The sequence below is a fragment of the Perognathus longimembris genome, chromosome 16, assembly GCF_023159225.1.
Source record: "Perognathus longimembris pacificus isolate PPM17 chromosome 16, ASM2315922v1, whole genome shotgun sequence".
NCBI lineage: Eukaryota > Metazoa > Chordata > Mammalia > Rodentia > Heteromyidae > Perognathus > Perognathus longimembris.
In genome coordinates, this window is record NC_063176.1 from 28,408,940 (window position 1) to 28,431,357 (window position 22,418).

General features: G+C 45.5%; 1 protein-coding gene across 2 annotated transcripts; it reads left to right on the plus strand.

Annotated features, from left to right (window-relative positions):
* The first annotated feature begins 1,609 nt into the window (after positions 1-1,609).
* Positions 1,610-20,065, plus strand: Srd5a3 (steroid 5 alpha-reductase 3). 2 transcript variants are annotated; one of them, XM_048364357.1, is made up of 5 exons: positions 1,610-1,877; positions 11,179-11,321; positions 13,860-14,105; positions 18,394-18,528; positions 19,353-20,065. In XM_048364357.1, the coding sequence occupies exons 1-5, from the start codon at positions 1,657-1,659 to the stop codon at positions 19,610-19,612; spliced, it is 1,005 nt and encodes a 334-aa protein (XP_048220314.1). In that variant the 5' UTR covers positions 1,610-1,656; the 3' UTR covers positions 19,613-20,065. The 2 variants fall into 2 exon arrangements, with proteins under 2 accessions (XP_048220314.1, XP_048220316.1); XM_048364359.1 differs by having other exon boundaries at positions 13,860-14,057.
* Positions 20,066-22,418: the final 2,353 nt, after the last annotated feature.

Here is a 22,418-nt window from a genome sequence, read left to right on the forward strand (position 1 = left end):
TAGAAAGCCGGCAACTGTAAATGGATACTTGTTCCCCCAAAACTTGCAGCCTCAAATACACTTAATATTTTGAAGAAATTGAGCCACCAGGGTAGTAAAGAAAGAGAAAGAAAAAGAAATCTCAACAAATCATATCAAGTCTAATAGAGCATTAAAGAGGGACACCATGGTGACATGAGGACAGTCAGGAGACATGAGGCAGGGTGCAAAGATGACTAAAGTACTGGGGCCTAATAGGGTCATGGTACAAGTCTGGCAGGGCTAGTAACCTATTGCTCAAGTCCCTGGTCTTACCTAGGAATTCAGGTGAGTCCATCCCTCAGGGGTGGGGGTGGGACTCTACCTCCAAGAGTTTTGGGAAAGTTCCTCATCCACCAAGATGCCAGGATGGTGCCAGTTAGATGGTGCCATATTTCAACATCTCATTCTCCCAGCCATAGGGGCATTACTTTAGGGGCATTACTTTCCTGGAACAGGAGCTTTCCTCTGTTTTCCTGCCTTATCTTCTTGCCTACCCTAATCTACACGGTCCTCGTGCATTCTCCATATTGAGGCAGAGCAAGCTCTTGAAGAGTTACTGCAGAAGAGATGTTGAGTCAGACCAAAAGATCATATTGTCCTAGCTGGAAGGCCTATTTTGAGCACTGCTTTGCATCTATGTAAAGCTTTTTAAGTGTCTGTAAAGACACAAAAATTTCAAACTTAAGTCCAAAAGGTCTTAGTGTACTGTCTCACTAACCTGCCCACACAGTTACCAGATATTAATTCAAAACAGACTACCTGTACACACACACACACACACACACACACACACACACACACACTGAGAGAATGTGAGCTCCACATATCTAACACTAATCTTGGACCCTCTGTCCTGAGGGTCCACAACAGTGCCGACTACATGATAAACCTACAATAATATTGAGGAAGCTAACATTTTTAAAGTTTTTTTTCCAAAAAACTTGAGCGACCTTTTTTTTTTTTCTATAGCAGAAAACTCAGTATTGTTGAAAAGTGATGAGTCAAGAAATACTATTATCATGACAGGGAGGCAAACGTGCAAAAAACAGCTGTTGGAAAAATTCAACTTCTAGAGATCGGAGCTTTAGTGGGATGGGAGAAATGCTACTTTTTAAGATACAGCTATTTTGTGTGCAATGTATGCTTTACACGTTTACATGACACACGTTCTGAACATCCTGAGACATTGTTCATTCTTGTGCATGGTCTGCCTTCTTAAGCCATATGAATGAATGCCCTCATCTAGACAGTTTGCAGCCTGATGTATTTTATAACTCGCCTTTCTTTCACTTACTACGTAGTTTGTGGCCGCGTGGCATTCTAACATGTCAGTGCACCACAATGCCCAGTCCACCAACATGGAACTGATAGGGATGGTACCATTTGCCGTTGGAAACGAAGCCGAGGAGGGCACTTGGCAGCACGCGGTCTTGCTCGCGAGTGGGGAAGTTGCAACCTGGATTCCACCAGGCAACCTCTGGGTCCAGGCAAGGACCGCGAGCGACTGGACAGGGGAGGCGGCCGGGGCGTGGCCTCGCACGTGACGTCACCTCGCCCCGCCCTCCTCCGGCCCGCGCGGCCCGGGCCGTCTCGGAGAGCCGCGGGTTAGGCCGCGTGGGTTTGCGGAAGCAGGCCATGGCTCCCTGGACAGGGGCCGAGCTCCCGATCCTGAGTCCGCTGCGCGCGCTGTGGCTAGCGCTGGCTGCCGCCTTCCTGCTGGCCCTGCTGTTGCAGCTCGTGCCGCCCGACTTGTTCCCGGGCTACGCGTTCTTCCAGGATCTGATCCGCTATGGGAAAACCAAGCTGGGGGGAGTGCCGCGCCCGGCCGCCTGCCGCGCCTTTGACGTCCCCAAGAGGTAACCGCGGTTGCCGGGGCGTCGTGCTCGCGGGCAGCCGGCAGGGGGCGGCAGAGACGGGCCCGTGCTGCGCGGCCCCCCGCGGTCCGCGGCGGTTCCCGGCGGCCCCTGGCGCCGCTGGTACCTCCGGGCCAGGCCTCGGCTGCCTCCGGCGTCCGCTGCGGGCGCCCCGGGGACGTCGGGCCGGGTTCCCGCCGGCGCACTGTCCGGTGCGGGGCCGTGAACTCGCTGGCGCCGAGGGGGCCTCCCGGGGAAATGGCCGCTCATCCAGTTGGGCCTGCTCACCGGGCGGCGAGCTGGCAGCCTTTGTCCCGGGGTCTCTTCCCGGTCCCCTGGGCGCCCCGGGGCCCACAGGCCAGCTCGAGCCCTGGGAACTGGGGGAAGTGAAGGCAGCCCCGCCCCCCTGCTGCCTCCACTTCCCTCCCCGACTCCTGGCCGGGGAACAGCGACGCCAAGGTGGCCCCGGTGCCAGCTCCCCGGGGTCTGCAGCTGCGCCGGTGCCCGCAGACAAGGCGGCCCGAGATGCCGCCGCTGGCAGCGCCCGACTTTTAAGCAGAGTTTATAATGAAGTTGAATGAAGGAATCAATCGTCGAGGCTTAAATAGAAGCCATAAAATGTCCTTCTGATTTTTTCTTATTCTCCGCTTTGGATTCAGTGGTCAGCCAACCACTATTGGAGAGGGAAGAAAAGCCTTGGCTTCTCTCTGTGTTTGGGATGCATCTTAAGGTAGCATGTAGGACTGGCTCTGAATGATGGGATAGGGTTTCTGATGGATTAAATATCTGGGTTATCTAAGACAGCCATCGGCCATGCCAAGTCCACAGGTGACAGGCCTACGTATCTCAGGCTTCTGAAACATAGGTGATGCCAAACTGCTGACTGTACCACCTGATAACTCTAAGATGGGCAAGCTAAGTCATTCTGAGGCTACACCGGGGAAGAAATGCACAAGTTTTCGGCCAAACCTTCTGTGTCTTAGAGACAAAAAAAAACAACCAAACCAAAAAAAAAACAAAAACAAAACTGTCATTCTGTTTTCATCTGGTTTGGTTTCAATATAGCCTTTTTTGCCTAATAGCGATTTATTTCCTCACTTTTGAAAAAGAGAACAGCGCCTCTGGATTCAAAGCCTCCCCTGCATTTACCTATTTCTCTAGATGGGCACCCCAGCTATTAGTGCTCAAATCTGTCATTTCGTAAGAGGTAAGGACACTTGGAGCTTTTCCCTTATTCATTGCCTTAACAATTGAACTGGCTGGACTTCTTGTCATTTCACCTATATTATGAAATAACTTCTGCCTTTTTCTTCCCTCACAGTTCTAGAGAACCTCCTGTGGGGTTAAGTGGTATGGGAGTTGTTCTCATTGCTCCCCCCCCCCCCACACACACACACCCAAATTGAAGCATTTCTTTCAGTACTGGAGAAGGTACAACAAATTCAGGCCAATAATGAAAGGCATTTTTACTGGGACAAAAAAAGGTCTCAAAAAATACTACTCACCCTTTAAATTCTCCCCCCCCCCCCCCGCATTTAAAAAAAAGTCAAAAATAATTGAATTGGGTAGAGGTGAGATTTTGTAGCTTCCTTCTACTTCTCTACAATTTTCATTTTTTCATGACACTGACAAACTGTGACAACGCCTCCCTTCTATAATCAGAAGAAAATGATGGGTTGGTGGTCAAGGAGCACTGGAGAGATTTTACCGCTTTTTTAAGTGGGCGTTCTAGGCCAGAGGCCTAACTCCAGGAGTTGTAGTCAGATCAGGCCTTTGCTTTTGCCCCAACATACCAAATGAAAATGAGAGGATTAGTTGTAAAGGGCATTATTTATTTTGAAGGTAGAGTTTCTAACTTTGTTGCCCGCTGGCCTCAAACTGAGATCCTCCAGATTTCAGCCTCCTAAATAGCTAGAATTACAGTTATGAACCACTGACACCCAGCATTGAGTTGGATCTTTGAAAACAAGCAAAAATAGGAAATGAATTGGGCCATTGACTTATGCCTATTATCCTAGCTGCTCAGGAGGCCAAGATCTGAGAGTCCTGATTGGTAGCCAGCCTGGGCAGACAAATCTGGAGAGTCCTATCGTCTTTATAACCAGCAGAACACTGGAACTGGAGGTATTGCTTAAGTTGTAGAGACCCAGAATCCAAATCTCAGAGAAAGCGGGTTTATAACATGACTTGGACACATGGTAAAAGGGAGCAAAGCACTTTAGCCCATCTTCCAGGTACAGGCTTGTGCTTTAGGTTTAAAAAGAGGAAGGATTGAGCCAGGTGCCGGCCTATGCCTGTAATCCTAGCTACTCAGGAGGCTGGGACTTGTGGATCACCGCTCAAAGCCAGCCAGCCGGGGCAGGGAAGTCCATAAGATTCTTATCTCCCATTAATCAACCAGAAAGTGGTTAAAAGAAACAAAAACCCAAAAATGGTGCTGTATCTCAAAGTAGTAAAATGCTAGCCTTGAGCCAAAGAGCTCAGGGACAGTGCCCAAACCTCAAGATCAAGCCCCATGACTGACCTAAATAAATAAATAAGTGGGTGGGGGAGAGGTCTGCATAATTAAACAGGCAAAGTGGGGTCTTGTTGATCCTTATCAGGGGTTTTAGAGAAATTGACAGCTATCAGTCACTTGAAGGAAGCAATCTGGTTAGAGTAAGAAAGGCCTCTCTCATGTGGGAGTAATTTGTCCTGCATAGGGGTAGTTTCCATCCCTAATAAAGGTGTCTATCAGTCCCATCCTTCCAGGAACCAGGTGACTGCAGGACACACCAAGGCAATGGGGAGAAAGGGGTGACAAGCTTTTATCCTATTTTCATGGGCCTAAGGAGAGTCGGCACTTTTTAACAAAAAGCAGTTTCTCAGTACTATTAGAATCTCCTATGAGTATCCACTGCCATTTGGGTGCTTCTTGTATATCCTGACCACACTATTACTTGGAGAATGTGCTTTTCCTCATTTAATCCTCACAGTCATTGTCATTGAGGTTTTGAGAACACAGGCCCAAACTCCAGGCGTCCCATATGAAGTCTAGCCACTCACCCCCATACCCAAATACAGGAAGGTGCAGGACAAAGAAAGGAGGTTTATTATGTGACAACCATAGGAAAAATAGCATTTCAGAATACCCCAGGGAGCCATACTCAGGGTAAATAGGGAGAATTGGGAGCAGGGCAAGAAAGGTAGGCACAGTTATAACAGTCACAGGTCACCAGTGTGACTTGGTTGGCCATTAGTTCAGTCCTTGTCTCTGAGTTATTACTTTCCCTCTTGAGGGGAGCAGAAACAAGCAAGCCTGGAGGGTGGTATCTCTGGAGCTCTAAGCTATTCTTTTCAAAAGGATAAGTAGAAGGCACTGTTTGCCTAAAGGGGCTGTTTGTTTTTTGTCTCAAGATGTTTATCGATGAGTTCTGTCTGTCAGGTTTTTAATTAGTTGATAGCCCCAGCCAAAGCATCTAAGCTACCTCCTGGACATAACCATTCACAGGTTTGCACTCTCACCTAGAAGTCTCTTACCTTGTGGTGCAGGTGCCAATAAGGTAGCACAGCTGGTAAAATCCCAAACTCTGGACCCCTGGTGTGCATCTGGCACACAAAGCTGAGGCTTATGACAGATCAAATGAGACCAGACACATGCCCCAGTGGTGGCCCTTAGTTCATCTAAACTTGGAACTGTTGAGTAATCTTAACCTACATGCTTCTCTTGAAATAGTTTTCCATAGCATCCCTGACTTTTGAAAATAAGCCTATGATTTCTACACTCACAAATAGGTAGCTAGTTGTTGATCATATTTCTGCATGTACAGAGGCAAGAATAAAGCCTTAAGTGAGTTCCTGGAATGTTAGTTTCCATTACCTCTACCTGTCCAGTAGATCTTTTTATTCTAAGATGACAGTTGCTTTTCTTTTGATTCCTAGAGTTTGGATTTCCCAAATGGTCTGAACAAATGGCTGCAGTGAACTAGATTGGCAATGCTCTGGACTCCCATAGTACTGGAAACACTACTGTTTCTTAAACTTCCAAATGGCTCTAGAAAGGAATAGTGTGAGTTGAGCTGTAGAGACAGGGCTGCCCAGGCTTTATCCCCTGGAGTCCATCGTGTATTGAGTGGATTTGGGGGTCTACAGACAGGATGTAGAGCAAACTGAGAGAGAGCGCACACACAGGTACAGGTCCTGGGGCTTGGACTCAGAGGCTGGGCACTGCTCAAGGCTCCTGCTCTACCACTTTGAGCCATAGGACCATTTCCAGCTTTTCAGTAGTTAATTGGAGATAAGAGTCTCATGTACTTTCCTGCCCAAGCTGGCTTTGAACCACGAACCTGAGATCTGAGCCTCCTGAGTAGGTAGGGTTACAGGTGTGAGCCACCAACTCCTGGCTATGATGTTTTTATTGCAATTACTGGAAGATACTACAAAACAGTTTCTCATCACATTGAGAACATTGTAGGTGGCACCGCTAAATCTGGTTATTTGATACAAAAGAAATACATATACTCATAGATTACATGTTTGATTTTTTAATGGTATTACCTGTTTGTCAGGGTTTTTTTCCTTTGGATTTACACTTATTTTGAGAGGGTGTATAGCCTTTGTTAGACTGAATTTGCATCTATATCTGGAATAAGAGCTCCAGGCCTGAGAATAATCAGGCCCTCCCATGAAGTTTTGAATGATAAGGAAGAGATTGTGTATTAACTTCTGTCCTATTCTGAGAATCCAATCTGAATGATCTACCTCCTCTCTCCTTCATTCACTGATGAGGAGAAAGCCTACAGCAGACCTTTACAGGCATGGATGGAGGTTGCTCCTTGTTCTGAATAGGTGAAGAGCTACTGAAGGGTTGTGGTGGAGGGAAGCACCAGATCATCTAACATTTCACTGGGATGATGGCTCTTGCATAGCAAGGACTGGACAAGAAGCTGCTGGGTAGTCTAGAAGAGACGGTGGTACTAGTGTGGATTAGAGCCGTAATGTAATAGAATCCAGTAGTTATTTAGCACAGGGTCAGGCACCTGAGCAGAACTCAACAAACATTAGTTCTCTTCATTAGTTAACCCTGTAAGTTCCCTAATTAGGGCCTAGGATCAGTTTCAGCATTCAGCAGATAGAAAGGAAGGAAGAGAGGGAGGGAGGGAGGGAGGGAGGGGGAGGGGGAGGAGGGAGGGAGGGAAAGAAAAAAGAAAGAGGAAGAGAGGAAGGAAGGAAGGAAGGAAGGAAGGAAGGAAGGAAGGAAGGAAGGAAGGAAGGAAGGAAGGAAGGAAGGAAGGAAGGAAGGAAGGAAGGGAGGGATCCTGTTTCCTGGGCTCCAACTCACAAAGAAGTTCCAGCCACTCACAAAGTCCCAGGCCCTATACAGTCCCATCTCTACCACCTGACTAGCTCTGACTCCTGTAGTTTGCCCACTCTAGCTCTATGTCAGTTTAGGGACTTCTCCATTAGTCCTTTGTCCAGCCTCAGAGTCTGTGCACTACCTGTTCTGACTACCTGAAAAGGTTTCCATCTGCTTGGCTAAATGGCTTCTGCCCTCACGTTCTGTCACCACTCATATATTACCTCCTCAGTGGGATCTTCTTTTTTATTGTTTAAAATCATAATCCCCAGCATCCTTCCTCTCCCCTGCTTTTTTTCCCAGTAGCAATTCTCTGCCTATTGCAGATCCCCGTGTGTGTGTGTGTGTGTGTGTGTGTGTGTGTGTGTGTGTGTATGTGTGTGTGTGTATGTTGGGGGGGGTTGGAGAAGAAAGAGAGAGTTACCACGGTGGGCATGGTTATCTGTCACTTGCTCCCATATCTCCAGGCCCCAAAGAAGTCTTATAATAACCACAAAAGTGCTTGTTAACCAAGGAATGTCTATGTAAAGCCCTTTGCCACCATAAGGATTAGCTTGTCCCTCCTCCCAAAGGCTTGGGAAACAGTGCAACATGGAAGCCAAGTGTCAGAAGAGGAAAAGGGATCATGTCTCAAACAGAAAGCAGAAGCTGGGCTGAAGTCTCTAAAACTTGCGCCACATCTTCAGCCTGACATTATTTGTTTTGGAGGTGGATTTTCTCTATCTTTTCTGCCCATGCCGGCCTCCAACTAAGATCCTCAAGATTTCAGCCTCACAACTAGCTAGAATTGCAGTCCTGAGCTACTGGCACCCATCATTAAGTTGGATCTTTAAAAACAAGCAAGAATAGAAAATGAATTGGGCCACTGACTTGCACTATTCCTAGTTAGTCAGGAGGCTGAGATCTTAGAGTGTGGATTCATAGCCAGCCTGGGCAGACAAATAGAAGATTCCTATCTTCTTAGAGCCAGCAGAAAAGCCGGAACTGGAGATGTTAAGTGGTGGAGAGACTCAGAGTTCAAGCCTTATTACCAGTATTGTACACACACACCAAGAACAACTTCTAAGAATAAAATGTGTCATAGAGAAAGAAAAACAAAATGCAAGAATAGGAAAACAGCCAATGTGTCCTCAAGTCAAAGCCATCCTGGCACAATTCAGGCACAGCAAGAATAAGGTGTGGCTTCACAACTCATACAAAAGACATTTGAGTGCCATTTAATTGATTGAAGCTTGATTTCACTTGGTTGTGTAATGGAGGTCAGAAAACAGGTTGAGGCAAGCTGGGCTTTGTGAACAGAGATCATCAGAGTGGCTGAACTCGAGTCATCTGGGCTCAGTCTGGAGCCAAGTGCTGCCCCTGTAGTGTGATCATCAATAAGTAGCCTAACCTCTCTGAGCCTTTGTCTTCTCATCTGCCACACAACAATAACAAATTTTATAGTTATAATCTTAATTCGTCTCCCAGGCATCACTCTGCAACCCCTGTGTGACAACTAGATTATTCTCTATGTCACTAATGGACTGATTATTTACAATTAAGAATAAAGTTAATAAGCAATGCTCTTTTAAAAATGTTTTGTTTACTTTTTATTGTGATAAGATATACATGACATAAAATTTACCATGTTAGCCAGGCCTGGTGGGACATACTTAGAACTCAGTGTTCAGGAGGCTGAGGCAGGAAGATTGCAAGTTCAAGGCCAGCCTGTGCTACAAACAAGAACTATTAATAATAATTAAATTTCAATTACCATGTTGACCCATTGGTGTTGTTAGGCCACCACCACTGTCCAAAGCTTTTCCATCAGCCAGAAGGTGCTTCAAAACATTAGTTAGGACATCATGTTACTCTGCTGCCTAAGTGGCTCTCCATTATAAACCTAGCAGTGCAAACATATACACCATATATACATATACATATGTAAACATGTGCACCGTCTAGCCTCTGCCCCTCTTGCCCTTGGTCAGGCCACACAGCATACATGTCCCTTAGATCTCCTGAACACACCTAGCATGCGCTCACCTCAGCGCCTTTACAGTTACAACCTAGGAAGTGCTTCCCTCAGAAGTCAGTGAGGATTACTCACTCCAGCCACACTTGACTCCCAGAAATCACCCTTCACCACTAGCCACAGTAGCCCCTCTGCACCCTCTCTGACCCTTATACGAGGTGTTGACCACCTGATTCCTGTGGAAGGTAAATTCCATTAAGGCAGCAACCTGGTCTGTTTGCTCCCTGCTTAGGTCCCAGCTCCTAGAACATCACCCAGTGTACTATAAATATTTTCCAGAAAATGGAGTAAGTAAAGCTGGTGGCCTGAAGTTGCTTTTTGAAATCCAGCCACCTCCCCACTTCCATGGGGGCCTGAAGAGCAGGGAAATTCTGTCCAGCTCTGCCCTGTGTGCTTAGGTCTGAGCTATGCAGCTTAGGAACAACCTGAAGTACAACTGAAGACAAGAGCGAGGGCTGACAGCTGACCCTGATGCATGAACTGTAGAAAATGAAGCTCATGGGCCTGGCAAAGAGAGCAGCGCTCTTCAAATAGATTCAGAGCTGCTGTGTGGAGTTAGCACATCTTGTTTGTGTGGTCCAGCAGGGCAGAGACAAGGTTGACTAGCAAGCAGTCAGTAAGAGAACAGAGCAAGTTACTATGGCATGATAGGAGTACATCTGAGTTTGTCACACTGGGCATGGCCAAGGGGCTGTGAGTTCTCTTACAAGTACATTCTGGTTCATCTGGAGTGCCTTTGCTTGCATTTACCCTCTTTTGGCCCAACTCCTTTTTAACTGATACAGTTGAAAGAAAAAGGAGGGGCTTAATATTAATACAGGAAGGCCCGGTAATCGTTCATCATCCAGTACAGTCAGAAAGTTTCTGAATTAGTTGAGAGGGAAAAAAAAGTACTAATTGAATGCCTCATAACTCGAGATTCAAGTTGATCTAATATATACCTCATGGAAAAAATTCACACCTAACCTCATGTAGGGGGGTCTTAGTCAAACACAGGATCGCTAAATGGTACTACATAAAATTATCTTCAGTGTATACGTATAAGGTTTATATGGCATATGCGTGAGTTCTGTGTTTAGATTCTGGTCTTATCCCCCCAGACATCTATTAATGCATATGAAAATATTCCAACACCTCTTCACCCCAAATCCAAAGTCTGAAGCAGTTGATTCCAAGCATTGCAGAGAAGGGCACCTGCAGGTTGTGTATAGGGAAGGAGGCCCTCAAAAGCCACGAATGGGACTATGTAGGAGGATGAGGAGAAGAATAAGAAAAAGAAAGCTGGAGGGTGAATAATTGTGAAATATAGTGCAATTGTGTATGAAGATGACATGAGGAACCTCAGTGAAAGCTGTTGACTAGTAAGGGTTAAAGACGCTAAAGGAGAGATAAAGCAATAGAGAGGGATATTCTGAACAAAACATAATGTGTGCATGTCACAAACACCATAGCGAAACTTCTTGGTGCAGTTAATACATACTAAAACAGATGATAGGAAAGTAAAACAGGCTTGATGCAGCAGAGGGAGTATGGGGGAGGGGAAGGGCTAACAGTGAATGAAGGTGAATATTGCGGAAACAGCTTGTTTTCTGTATAAAAATAAGGCCTGTTAAAATTGTTTCAAGAAGGGAAAGTAGGGGCTGGGGATGTGGCTTAGCAGTAGGGTGCGTGGCTTAGCAGTAGGGTGCTTGCCTAGCATGCATGAAGCCCTGGGTTTGATTCCTCAGCACCCCATAATTAGAAAAGCCTGGAAGTAGCTCCGAGGCTCAAGTGGTAGAGTGCTAGCCTTCAGCAAAAAGAAGCCAGGGACAGTACTCAGGCCCTGGGCCCAAGCCCCAGGAGTGGCCAAAAAATAAATTCTCTCTCTCTCTCTCTGGAAAGGGTGAAGAAGGGAACTGAAAAGAACCATCCTGCTTATTACCCTGGTATTTGTCTAACTACTTCTTCTCCTGCAGATATTTTTCTCACTTCTATGTCATCGCTGTGCTGTGGAATGGCTTCCTGCTTTGGTTCCTCACGCAATCTCTGTTCCTGGGAGTGCCTTTTCCAAACTGGCTTCACACTTTGCTCAGAATTCTTGGAGCAGCACAGTTCCAAGGTAAGCTGGATCTCTGCCCCCTTACAGCACCATTTCCTGTTCCCTGCTCTGTCCTCTGTAGGATAGCTGTGTGCATCTGTCTCTTGCCTTTGAGGTGCCTCCTCCCAGGGTCTAGGAAGTGGAGGGCCAGAGCCTCAAGAGGTTTGCATGGTTCATCACTAGATGGCCAAGGGGATGTCCCCCAAGTCATCACTAATCATGACAGAGCCAAGTTAATACTCAACACCTCACATTGCAGAATGCTGTACTGGGCATAGGGCAGGCCCTTCTCCCTCTGGTATTTTTAGTACTGATGATACACATGAGGGGAAGTCTTCAGGATCTCTCAAGTTGAAACAGTTAACCATTTATACAAGTCCCAGCCAAAAGCATGTCACAAGACTCAATGTATTTATTTCATTAAAAATTTTGGAAAAATGTGTAAAAAGGCTTATACTATGAGGCTTTGGTTACAGAATAAAATGTTTTGTATGCTGGGCACTGGTGGCTCACACCTGTAATTCTAGCTAAATTCAGGAGGCTGAGATCTGAAGACCACAGTTCAAAGCCAGACTGGGGAAAGAAAGTCCATGAGACTCTTACTTCCAATTAACCACCAGAAAACTGGAAGTGCAGCTGTGGCTTAAAGGGGGTAATGTGCTAGCCTTCAGCAATAGAGTCCAGGCCTGGAGTTCAAACCCAGGACCAACAAAAAAAAAATCTTGTAAATACTTATTTTCCAGATTACAAAATGGACTTTAAATATGCCACATCAGTAGTATTTAGAGGATATGGAACAATTTTAACAATAAAGAATTAGACCTGGAATGAGAAATATACTCATTACATGATTTATGTAACTATACTGCCTCTGAACATCACTTTTACAATAAATTTTTAAATGAAAATTTAAAAAAAAAGACCTGGATGAGGTAGCATGTGCCTACAATTACTCAGGAGGCTGAGGTCGGAAGGTTGTACGAACCCAAGAGTCCAAGACGGACTTGAGCAACACAGTACAGAACTGAAGGTAAATGCCATGAAGTAGTCTCAGTTAATGTCCGGCAGAGAGTGAGAGGCAGAACTTGAAACAAATTGTTCTCTGTCCTCATCTCTGCCAAACTTCTGGAACAATCTTTTCTGTATAAGCAAAGGAGCTTGTGGCCAAGAGGACACTCAGAAGAGAAAAGCGGTGTCGTCCTGCTTGGAGGGGAGGGGACAGTCAGGAAGACCTCTGCAAGTCAAGCTTCCCTCAATAAAAAGTCATCACTTCATTTGCAGGCAGTGGGCTTTGCTGATGTGTTTGTGTTCAGAGTGTTGATTTGGAGAGTTTCACTTGGTTTTAACTCATTCCTAAAGAGTTAAAACCAGGCTTTAATTTACTTAAAGTACCAAAGAAGCAAAGCTGATCTATGCTGGTAGAAGTCAGGTCTGAGGCCTTTCCCTCAGGGAGGGGAGTAGCGGAAGAGTGCTTAGAAAGGTCCTGGTCAGGTTTTTTTCCTTTTTATTTTTTTTAGCAGTTACGGAAGCCAGGTAAAGAGTACATTACTTTTTAGACAGTCACCCCTTCCCTCACTCTCTCCCAGTTTTTCCCTCCCCTCCCCATCTACAAGTTATATAGTTCATTTTCAACATAGTGTCTAGTGAGTACCACTGTCAGGTTTTTTTTTCTTGATCTGGGTGCTAGTTATGTAGGTGAGATGGTATATGTGACTCATTTGAAGAAGGAAAATCTAGGATTTATGTTATTTTTTTAAATAGCTATTTTGGCTGGGCGTGGATGGTTCACACTAATCCTAGCTACTCAGGTGGCTGAGAGCTAAGGACAAGTTCAAAGCCAGCCCATGAAGAGAAATCCCAGAGACTTTTCTCCAGTTAACTAGCAAAAAAAAAAAAAAAAAAAAAAAAAAGGCAAAGCTGGAGGCATAGCAAAAAAAAAAGTCACAAGAGCCCCAGTACCAACACACACACACACACACACACACACACACCCCACACACACACACACACACACACACAGTCTTTCCTGGGACCTCTTTGGGGAGGGGGGATGAGAAGCAGGCAGTTTTCTCCAGTCTCACTGTTGCCCTGAAAGTATAATTTTCTTTTCTTTTTTCTTTGTTTTGTTTTGTGTGTGTGGTGCTGGGTTGAACCCAGGCCCTTGCATACTAGGTATGGGCTCTTCTCTTCAGGTACACCTCGAGTCATTCTTTTTTATGTTATCTAACATGGGAAGAAATGAGCTGCCCTGCCTCCATCTGGGCCTCTGGTGCCTCAAGGACCCCAGGGACCCAGCAGGCCATCTGGAGTTCTCTGTAATGAAGCATGATTAGGTGATGGATGTGGTCCCTCTCTGTCACTAATTTACAGTGTAAGCCTTGTGGCAAAGTCCCTGACCACATTTGTCCATGTCCTAAAAGGAAGAACGTATTGGATGTAGTGATATCTACAGCCCTTTTCTGGCTCCAACCCTATGTAATATTTATTTTCACACTAGGAAAACACCCTTTGGTTTAATCCTGGAAGAGAGGTCTGAACATGTGGCCTTCTGAATTGCAGGGGGCGAGCTGGCACTGTCGGCGTTCTTGGTGCTGTTGTTCCTGTGGCTGCACAGCGCACGGAGACTCTTTGAGTGTCTCTATGTCAGCGTCTTCTCCAATGCCGTGATTAATGTAGTGCAATACTGTTTTGGGCTTGTCTACTATGTCTTGGTCGGCCTAACTGTGCTGAGCCAAGTACCAATGGATGGCAGGAATGGTGAGTGGTCCCTACCATGTCACAGGCCTCGAGAGGGGTATTCTTCAGGTAAGTGCTCACCTATGTCCTCAAGGCGGTTGAAAAATGGAAGTACCCAGCCACTATGCATTCTGGGAATTTAGGCTCTAGTAGGTTTTATAGGACAACACACCCACGGGCATATATTGACAATAACTTCCAAACCTGAACCCACAAACGCCAGCTATCCTGCAGTCAGGGAAGATAACAAAGACCAACCATTCACACAGCTCAGTTTACAAATAGTAAAATGGACTAAAGTGTGTGAACCCTGCAAAGTTAGCCTGTGGAGTGTGGCCAAGGATCAAACCAGAAGCAGGGGAATACCCCTCCACACCAGCCGGGGAAAGGGGCAGCCAAAGAAGTCACCTCACTAATTCCCCCCCTCCCTCCCCCCCCCCCCATCCCTAGGGGCTAGGGGTGGGCTGAGGTACAGGGTTGAATCACAGATAACTCGAGGAGGGACAGACCCAGACCTCCGTGCTGAATCATCCTGATTTCAGGATGGTTGTGTTTTGTTTTGTTTGTCGTTAGATCTTATGATGGTTCCCTCATAACAAAAGGGAGAGGACAGCAGAGCTGGTAAACAGAGATTGCCTTCTGTTCCCAAGCTCGCCAGCCAGCAAGTGGAAAGTAAAACATGTATTTACAAGGAGTAAACAAAATGGGTTTGGTTTTAGGGGCTAAAGGCTCTCTAAAACTTGTGACTGTCACTTCTGTAGAAACAATTTGGGCACATGATAATTCCAGATTGATTTCTAAGTGCTAGGGATTGAACCCAGGGCTAGGCAAGTGCTGCAACATTTGAGCAAAGCCCCTAGCCCTTTTGTTCATATTTTGTTTTTGAGACAGATTCTCTTGCTATGTTTGCCACACTGGCCTAGAACTCATGGTCCTCGTGCTGCCACCTCCTAGGCAGCAAGATTACTGGCATACACACCACACCTATTACTTCCTGAGTGATTGAAATGAATGGGTTTTGTTGGAGATTGTTTTGTTTTGTTGTTGTGTCTGTACTGGGGCTTGAACTCAGGGCCTCACACTCTCACTCAGCTTTTTCAAGATCATGGCTTGCACTCTACTGCTTGAGGCACACTTCAGCTCCTGAAATGAATTTCTTATTTAATAATTTTTAAATTGTTATTATAAAGGTGATGTACAGAGGGGTTACAGTTACATAAGTTAGGTAAAGAGTAATTTCTTTTTTTTTTTTGAAGCATTAAGGCTCATTTATTTTTTATTATTATCAACATAATGTACAGGACTGGGAATGTGGCTTAGTGGTAGAGTGCTTGCCTAGCATACATGAAGCCCTGGGTTTGATTAATCAATACCACATAAACAGAAAAAGCTGGAAGTGGCACTGTGACTCCAGTGGTAGAGTGCTAGCCTTGAGCAAAAGAAGCTCAGGAACAGTGCTCAGGCCCAGAGTTCAAGCCCAGGACAAGCAAAAGACAAAACCAAACCAAAAGAAAGTGATGTACAGATGGGTGACAGATAAGTCAGGTAAAGAGCACATTGTTTGAACCATATCTCTCCTCCCCTTGCTCTCTCCTAGTTTTTCCCTCCTGTCCCCACCCTGAAGTGAGTTTTTAATGCCATGGGATCCTTATAACCAGACACTTTGTGTTTCATGACCATTTTCTGTAAGTCCTAGGTTCCATGCTTTCTAGGTGACCTGTCTAGCCTCATAAATCAAGATTAGGGTATAGATATTTCCACATTCTAAGTAGGCCTTCTTCTTCCATCTGAGTGCAGTGTCCACCTGCACCCTTACCCCCCCCCCCTTTTTTTTTGCCAGTCATGGGCTTGAACTCAGGCCCTGGGCATTAAGCTCTTTTGCTTAGGGCTAGTATTCTACCACTTTGAGCCACAGCACCACTTCCAGTTTTCTGGTAGTTAATTGGAGAAAAGAGTCTCAAGATAAGAGCCAGCCTGGGCTGGCTCTGAGCTGCGATCCTCAGATCTCAGCCTCCTGAGTAGCTAGGATCATAGGTGTAAGCTATCGGCATTCAGCAAGGATGATTTTAAAGCACAGCTTAGAAACAGTCTTTCTCAATCTTGAATTATTTATGGTCTCGAGCCAGTCAGCCAGCACATTTCCATCTAATTCCTGTGGGCTTAATCAACAGTTTTTCTCCCTGGTCTTTCAGCTGTGGCATACAGTTCATCCAGTACTGTAGTGTGAGGTATCATTCCTGGTTCTTCACCTGAGGAACTTTCCAGAGTTTTTCTGTGAACAATAGTCATCTCTTCTGGAGCTTTCACTAAGCCTGAGCATAGCTTCTACTTTACTCCCATGTAAATAGTTAAGGAAAGGCAGCAGAAGCACTAACAAAAATAGCTTTCTGGATACTCCTTCCTGTTCCATCCATTGGTCTTTCAAGAGGACTCCTGGGGAGAGGTGATTTCCTGAACTGTTGGGAGAGAACATGTTGTGGCATCTTCTGGCCACAGGGTATGTTAAAAGTAACATGGAGCAGGCACTGGTACCAGTTTCATGCCTATAGTCCTAGCTACTCAGAGATAGAGATCTAAGGATCGAGTTTTGAGCTAGCCTGGCAGACAAATCTTGATACTCTTATCTCTAGTTAGCCAAAGAAAAGCCAGTAGTAGAGGTGGGGTTCAAGTGGTAGATCACTAGGCTTGAGCTAAGGGACAGTGCCCAGACCCTGCGTTCAAGCTCTAGTACAACACACACACACACACACACACACACACACACACACACACACACACACACACACGAATACGATAGGTCTGGGAATCTGCTGGACCTTTGCCTGCTTTGCTGAATCTCTCAGCCACTACTAGAGATTAGAGAACAGATTGTTTTCAGAATTTCTGATACTGTAGACCAGAACATAAGCACCATAAGGAGTGGAATCATGCCTTGCTTAGCTTCACAGACACCCAATAAATAACTGATGAGTAAATCAATAATTTAACCATGCCCAGATTAGACTCTTGGTGAATAGGATCCTTCTGCCTGCCTCCCCTTCCCTGTGATATAACTCTGTCCTTACTCTCTCACCTCACAGGGAGTCCCTCTCTGACCTCAGAGTAGGGGACTCCGTAGAGATTTTACCTCCAAGGTCTCCATTTAACTTGTAGTCCTGTAGTGACATGCCCTTGAAGGCTATCTGATTCAACCCTGTATTTTTCATATTATTAACATATAAAAATCCTTTTGGTAAATGGCAAGTGATGAGTACAACATAGTAGACTGGTTATCTAGAACAAGTTGTTTGGGGTTTTTTTTGGTAACAAAAATACACACTTTATTAGGTTTTCATTGGTTTTTAGCTATTCTCAACTCATTCCCACTTGAGGTTCCCACTTAGAATGCCATGATTCTTGGTCCTCTTACTTGAATCAACCCTTAGGGCTCCCTCCTAGCTCCAGAGTCCCAGCCTTTTGCTGATGATCAGTGAGCTACTCTGGCCTCTTCCATAGAGACTGACGAGGCCACTGTGTTCTGCCGATGAGAGGAAGGCCTTCATTGACTTTTCCAGGGCCCAGCGGCTTGCTCATGTCCTTCAGCAACCTTCCTTCTTCCTTGTAGTCAGAGAAGAAAGAAAGAGACAGTACTTCAGTGTTTCTACTCTTGGAACCATCTCTCAAACCAGATCCTCTAGTTTAGAAAGGGATTCTTTTGTTGTTCATCTTACAGTTCAGGTATCTCCTATCTGGAAGAAATCCTCCACTAATTTTCTTCACTGGCCAGAGCCAAACAACCCAGCCTGTTACATTCCAGATGCTGCTGGTGGCAGGGGCTCTGAAGGGCAGTTCATGGAAAGGTTTCTTTAGAAAATGTTTTTCTGACAGGAGACATGAGCAAGAAGACAAAGTCCTCTCACCACACAGAGTAGAGCAGATAGGAGGCAGAGCTAAGCTTCCCACCTGAAGCATTTGAAGCAAGTTTGAGAGAATGGGTTAATATGGGCTTCTGCCCCAGGCCACCGGAGCTGCCCAGGACTGAGGGGCTAGTCCAGAGAAATGACACCAGGATGATATGGGGGAGGGGGTGTGCACATGTCAGTACTGGGGCTTGACTAGGGTGCTGTTCCAGAGCCTTTTTGCCCAATTCTATCACTCTACCCCTTGAGCCATGGCTCCACTTCCAGCTTTTCTAGTGCATGATTGGAGATAAGAGTCTTACACACTTTCCTACCAGTCTGGCTTCAAATCATGGTTCTCGGATCTCAGCCTCCTGCGTAGCTAGGATTATAGGTGTGAGCCACCAGAGCCCCGCTTAGGATCATCATTTTGTGATTCCCTCACATTTGGCAGAGTTGGCTAATCCTTATTCCAACAGTCTATGTGATAGGGAAGCACGTCCTGATGCAAGCGCGCTGGTTCCACATCCTGGGGCTGGTGATGTTCGTCTGGTCATCGGCGCACCAGTACAAGTGCCACGTCATCCTCGGCAACCTCAGGAGAAACAAAGCAGGTGAGCCAAGCAGCTTTGGGGCTGCCAGGGTGGCCCTTGGGAGTTAGCTCTCTGGGTCCCTTCATTCCCTTCCTACCTCCTCGAGACCCAGTCCCTACTTTGATGAGATGCCTCTCTGAGTTTTGTTCTTTCTGTGTATATGGGAAGGCCTTCCTCTGATGGTGCCTTCTCCCCAGGTAGCCGGACATCTAGTCTCTGCCTCTGAGCTGTACCTGCATGGGGCGGCCCTGCACAGACAGATGTGCTCCGCATGGGACAGCTGGTGACCATCTAGTTAGGATCATCCCAGCCAGAGCCTGACTTCCTAGTTAGTTTGTATTAATTTACCACAGGTACAGTTTCTACTAGACTATCTCCAGTACTAAAGAAGCAATCATATGATTTAGTATGTATGCAATGCTTACTTTGTGCCCGGTCCTATTCTAAGAGCTTTATATGTAGTGCCGTAGTACATACATAAGAGGAATATAATCTAATCTTTCCACAATCTTGTCATTTTACAACTAAGGACACTTGGGCACAATGAAATGAAACGACTTATCTGAAGTTTCACAGCTAGTAGAGGAAGAGCCAGGAATTGAACTCATGCAGCCTGACTCTGGAGTCAGCTGTTGATGACTAGTAGTTTCCTTCGTGCCTGTGAACACTGGCGGTGAGATTTGAGCATGTGACGTTTTGTTAATAGCAGGTGGCTAGTGGAGTAAGGCAGGATGGAGGTGTATATTCTTCTCAGTACAAGTTCCTGTCAGCCACTGATGAGTGAATTTGGGAGATTTCTTGTCCACAGCTCCCACTGCTCACAAAGTTGTCTTTTACTGTTTCAGGTGTAGTCATTCATTGCAACCACAGGATCCCTTTTGGAGACTGGTTTGAGTATGTTTCTTCCCCGAACTACCTAGCAGAGCTCATGATCTACATTTCCATGGCTGTCACCTTTGGCTTCCACAACACAACTTGGTGGCTGGTGGTGACATACGTCTTCTTCAGCCAGGCCCTGTCTGCGTTCCTTAGCCACAAATTCTACACGAGCCAATTTGTCTCCTACCCAAAGCACAGGAGAGCTTTCCTGCCATTTTTGTTTTAAGCTCACCTCAGTCATGAATAGTGTAAGCCAGGTGACAAGTTCAGGTTCCTAGAGACCTAAAGTCAGAAGCCTGCAGGACTGTTTGACATTCTCTATTCTGCTTTTACACGAAGAACTTCTCACAGAGTAAACAAAGCAGTAACCCCCCAAGAGTCTTGGGAGTGGCTTCAGCCACTTCTGGCACACGTGGGTGCCATGACTGCTTGCTACTATGCTTTATAAAGCCAACCCTGGATAAAAAGTAGCTGCGACTTCTCCAGGCAGCTTCACCAACACCTGACCAATAGTTGGGACATCGTCACATACCTTCATTCTTACACCAGGGAAGATGAGAACACCTGCACATGGGGTGGCTGCTTAAGAAACAATGAGCTGCCCTGCTTGATAAAGGATCTAGTAGGTGCTCAATAAACATTTGTTATATGTCAATAAAAGAAATGCCTTTGAGAATAATATGAGTAGACAATTTTGCACCAGTGGTTTCAGAGATAAACAAGTGTGCCTGAGTTTGTCTATACCTTTATGCATTTCCATAAAGATCTCCAGCTATGTAACCACCAGCAGCTGTTTCCATGCAAGGTAGCCAAATACGAAGTTTCAAAGACTCTTCTGCTAAATTCTCTTTTGAGGGGCTGGGAATATGGCCTAGTGGCAAGAGAGCTTGCCTCCTATACATGAAGCCCTGGGTTCGATTCCCCAGCACCACATATATAGAAAACAGCCAGAAGTGGCACTGTGGCTCAAGTGGCAGAGTGCTAGCCTTGAGCAAAAGGAAGCCAGGGACAGTGCTCAGGCCCTGAGTTCAAGGCCCAGGACTGGCAAATAAATAAATAAATAAATTCTCTTTTGACATTCCTAGTGATACCATCAGAAAATAAAATACTTTTTATAAACCAGGTGCTGGCAGTTCATGGCTATAATCCTAGTGATACCATCAGAAAATAAAATACTTTTTATAAACCAGGTGCTGGCAGTTCATGGCTATAATCCTACCCACTCAGGAGGCTGAGAATGTGGGATTGCAGTTTGGGGCCAAAACTTGAACAACATAAACTAAACTGAGCAATTGTCCAAACTCCACATTCATAAAGCTTCGAGTTTTCTGGGGCTGAGGTGGGAGCTCAGTGGTAGAGCACTTGAGGAGCATGCATGAGGATCAGACTTGCATCCCTAGCATCTAGGGCTTGAACCCAGTGCTGGGATTGTAGGCTTGCACCAACATCCTTGCTTAACATGCATACCTTTAAATAAATTTATTTAGAGAAAATTTGTACTTTGCTTTAGGTTGCAATTTAAGTCTAGGTTCAACTTGGGATTTGGCTGACGCTATGGATCTTGTGCTGTGAAATAAAATAACAAACGTCCTCCAGAAAGGGACCCGGTCAAGGCCTGTGGAAAGGCTCCAGTTGCGCATCCACGCCTGTGCTGTCCCTTGCACAAGAGCCATGTCTTCCCAGTTTCCTGTCCTGCTCCAACACGTCATGTCTAGGTGGCCATAGAAGCGGAAGTATAGAGGATTTAGAACACAGTGGGTAGCATGGCATGGGGGTGGGGGTGGGGTGGGATGGAGTAGAACTGCAAGGGAAGAATCCATGCTGTGATTTTTGCCAGTGGAAGCTCCAAGTGCCTAGAGGGAGTGGGCTGGGCAGATAGCATTATCTCTATAAGGGTGTCCCAGACATAGCCTGGAGGTGGAAACTCTTGGCTTTCCTTTTGGTAAAGTGTAATATCCTTAACTTTTCAATGCCAGCTACAATTAAGTTAAGGGAACTGGTACTGAGCTACCATAGAACAGTATTCCCTGGATTAACTACTGGCCACAGAGAACATGCTCCAAGGAGCCCTGTTCTTGGTAAGTCTCCAACTTATAATTCAGTCTGTGTAGTAGTATTTGCTTACTGTCGTAGCATTTACTTTGTGTCACCACAAAGTTGTGCTCTGAAGTATCTTTCATTCAATGAGTGATTATTGCTAGACTCTTCTACTGTTAATGTTAAGAATCTAAAAATGTTCCCAAGGGCTCATGTGTTAAAGGTTTAGTTGCCAGCCAGTGGGCTTTTTGAGAAGTGATAGGATCATGAGTGGTCTTAACTTCATCAATGATTGAGTCCATTGGACTGCTAGATGGTGGGATCTGGTTGGCAGAAGGTCATTCAGATGTACTTTGAAGGGCATGTCTTGCCTCTGAACCTGTTCCTTTCTCTGCTTCCTGGCTGCCTCCAGGCAAGCAGCTGTTCTCTGCCATGCCCTTCCGCCATGATGGTTCTGCTTTGCTACAGCCTAAAAGCGACAGAGCCAGCCCACCATGGACTAAAACCTCTGAAACCAGGAGTCAAAATAAATCTTTCCCAATTTAAACTGCTCTTCTCAGGTGTTTTGTCACTGTGATGAAAGGTGACTGTCATACCAACAACAACAAAAAAGCTTTTGTGTCTGTTTTTAAATGAACTTTAAAGGATGCTCAGTTTAAGAAGACTATAAATATTTGCTTAACTAAGGGCACCTGAAGGGTCCAGAAGCATTAATGGGTAGTGTATCCCCAAAATGAACTGATACAATAAAGAAAACCTTAACATTGTTTTCTAAAGCAAATATGATCATTGGACTCTTAAACTTCCTACACAGTTTCTGTCCTTTGTGTTTTATTAGGAAAAATTGTTCAGCTTTTTTGTAAATGTTAGTCTAACCTAAGATTCTGCTAAATTGACAAGAAACGTTGAAATGACAATGATTCTTAAGTGATAGAAGTGACATAGTTGATCATTATACCTTAATAGAAATCTAGGAAGCCGGGGCTGGGAATATG

Bases quoted from the DNA above. Each gene is read 5' to 3' on its own strand.
- Srd5a3 (XM_048364357.1), top strand. From the start codon at position 1,657: ATGGCTCCCTGGACAGGGGCCGAGCTCCCGATCCTGAGTCCGCTGCGC. The intron at 1,878-11,178 runs GTAACCGCGGTT...CTTCTCCTGCAG, and splicing joins GCCTTTGACGTCCCCAAGAG to ATATTTTTCTCACTTCTATG. The intron at 11,322-13,859 runs GTAAGCTGGATC...TCTGAATTGCAG, and splicing joins TGGAGCAGCACAGTTCCAAG to GGGGCGAGCTGGCACTGTCG.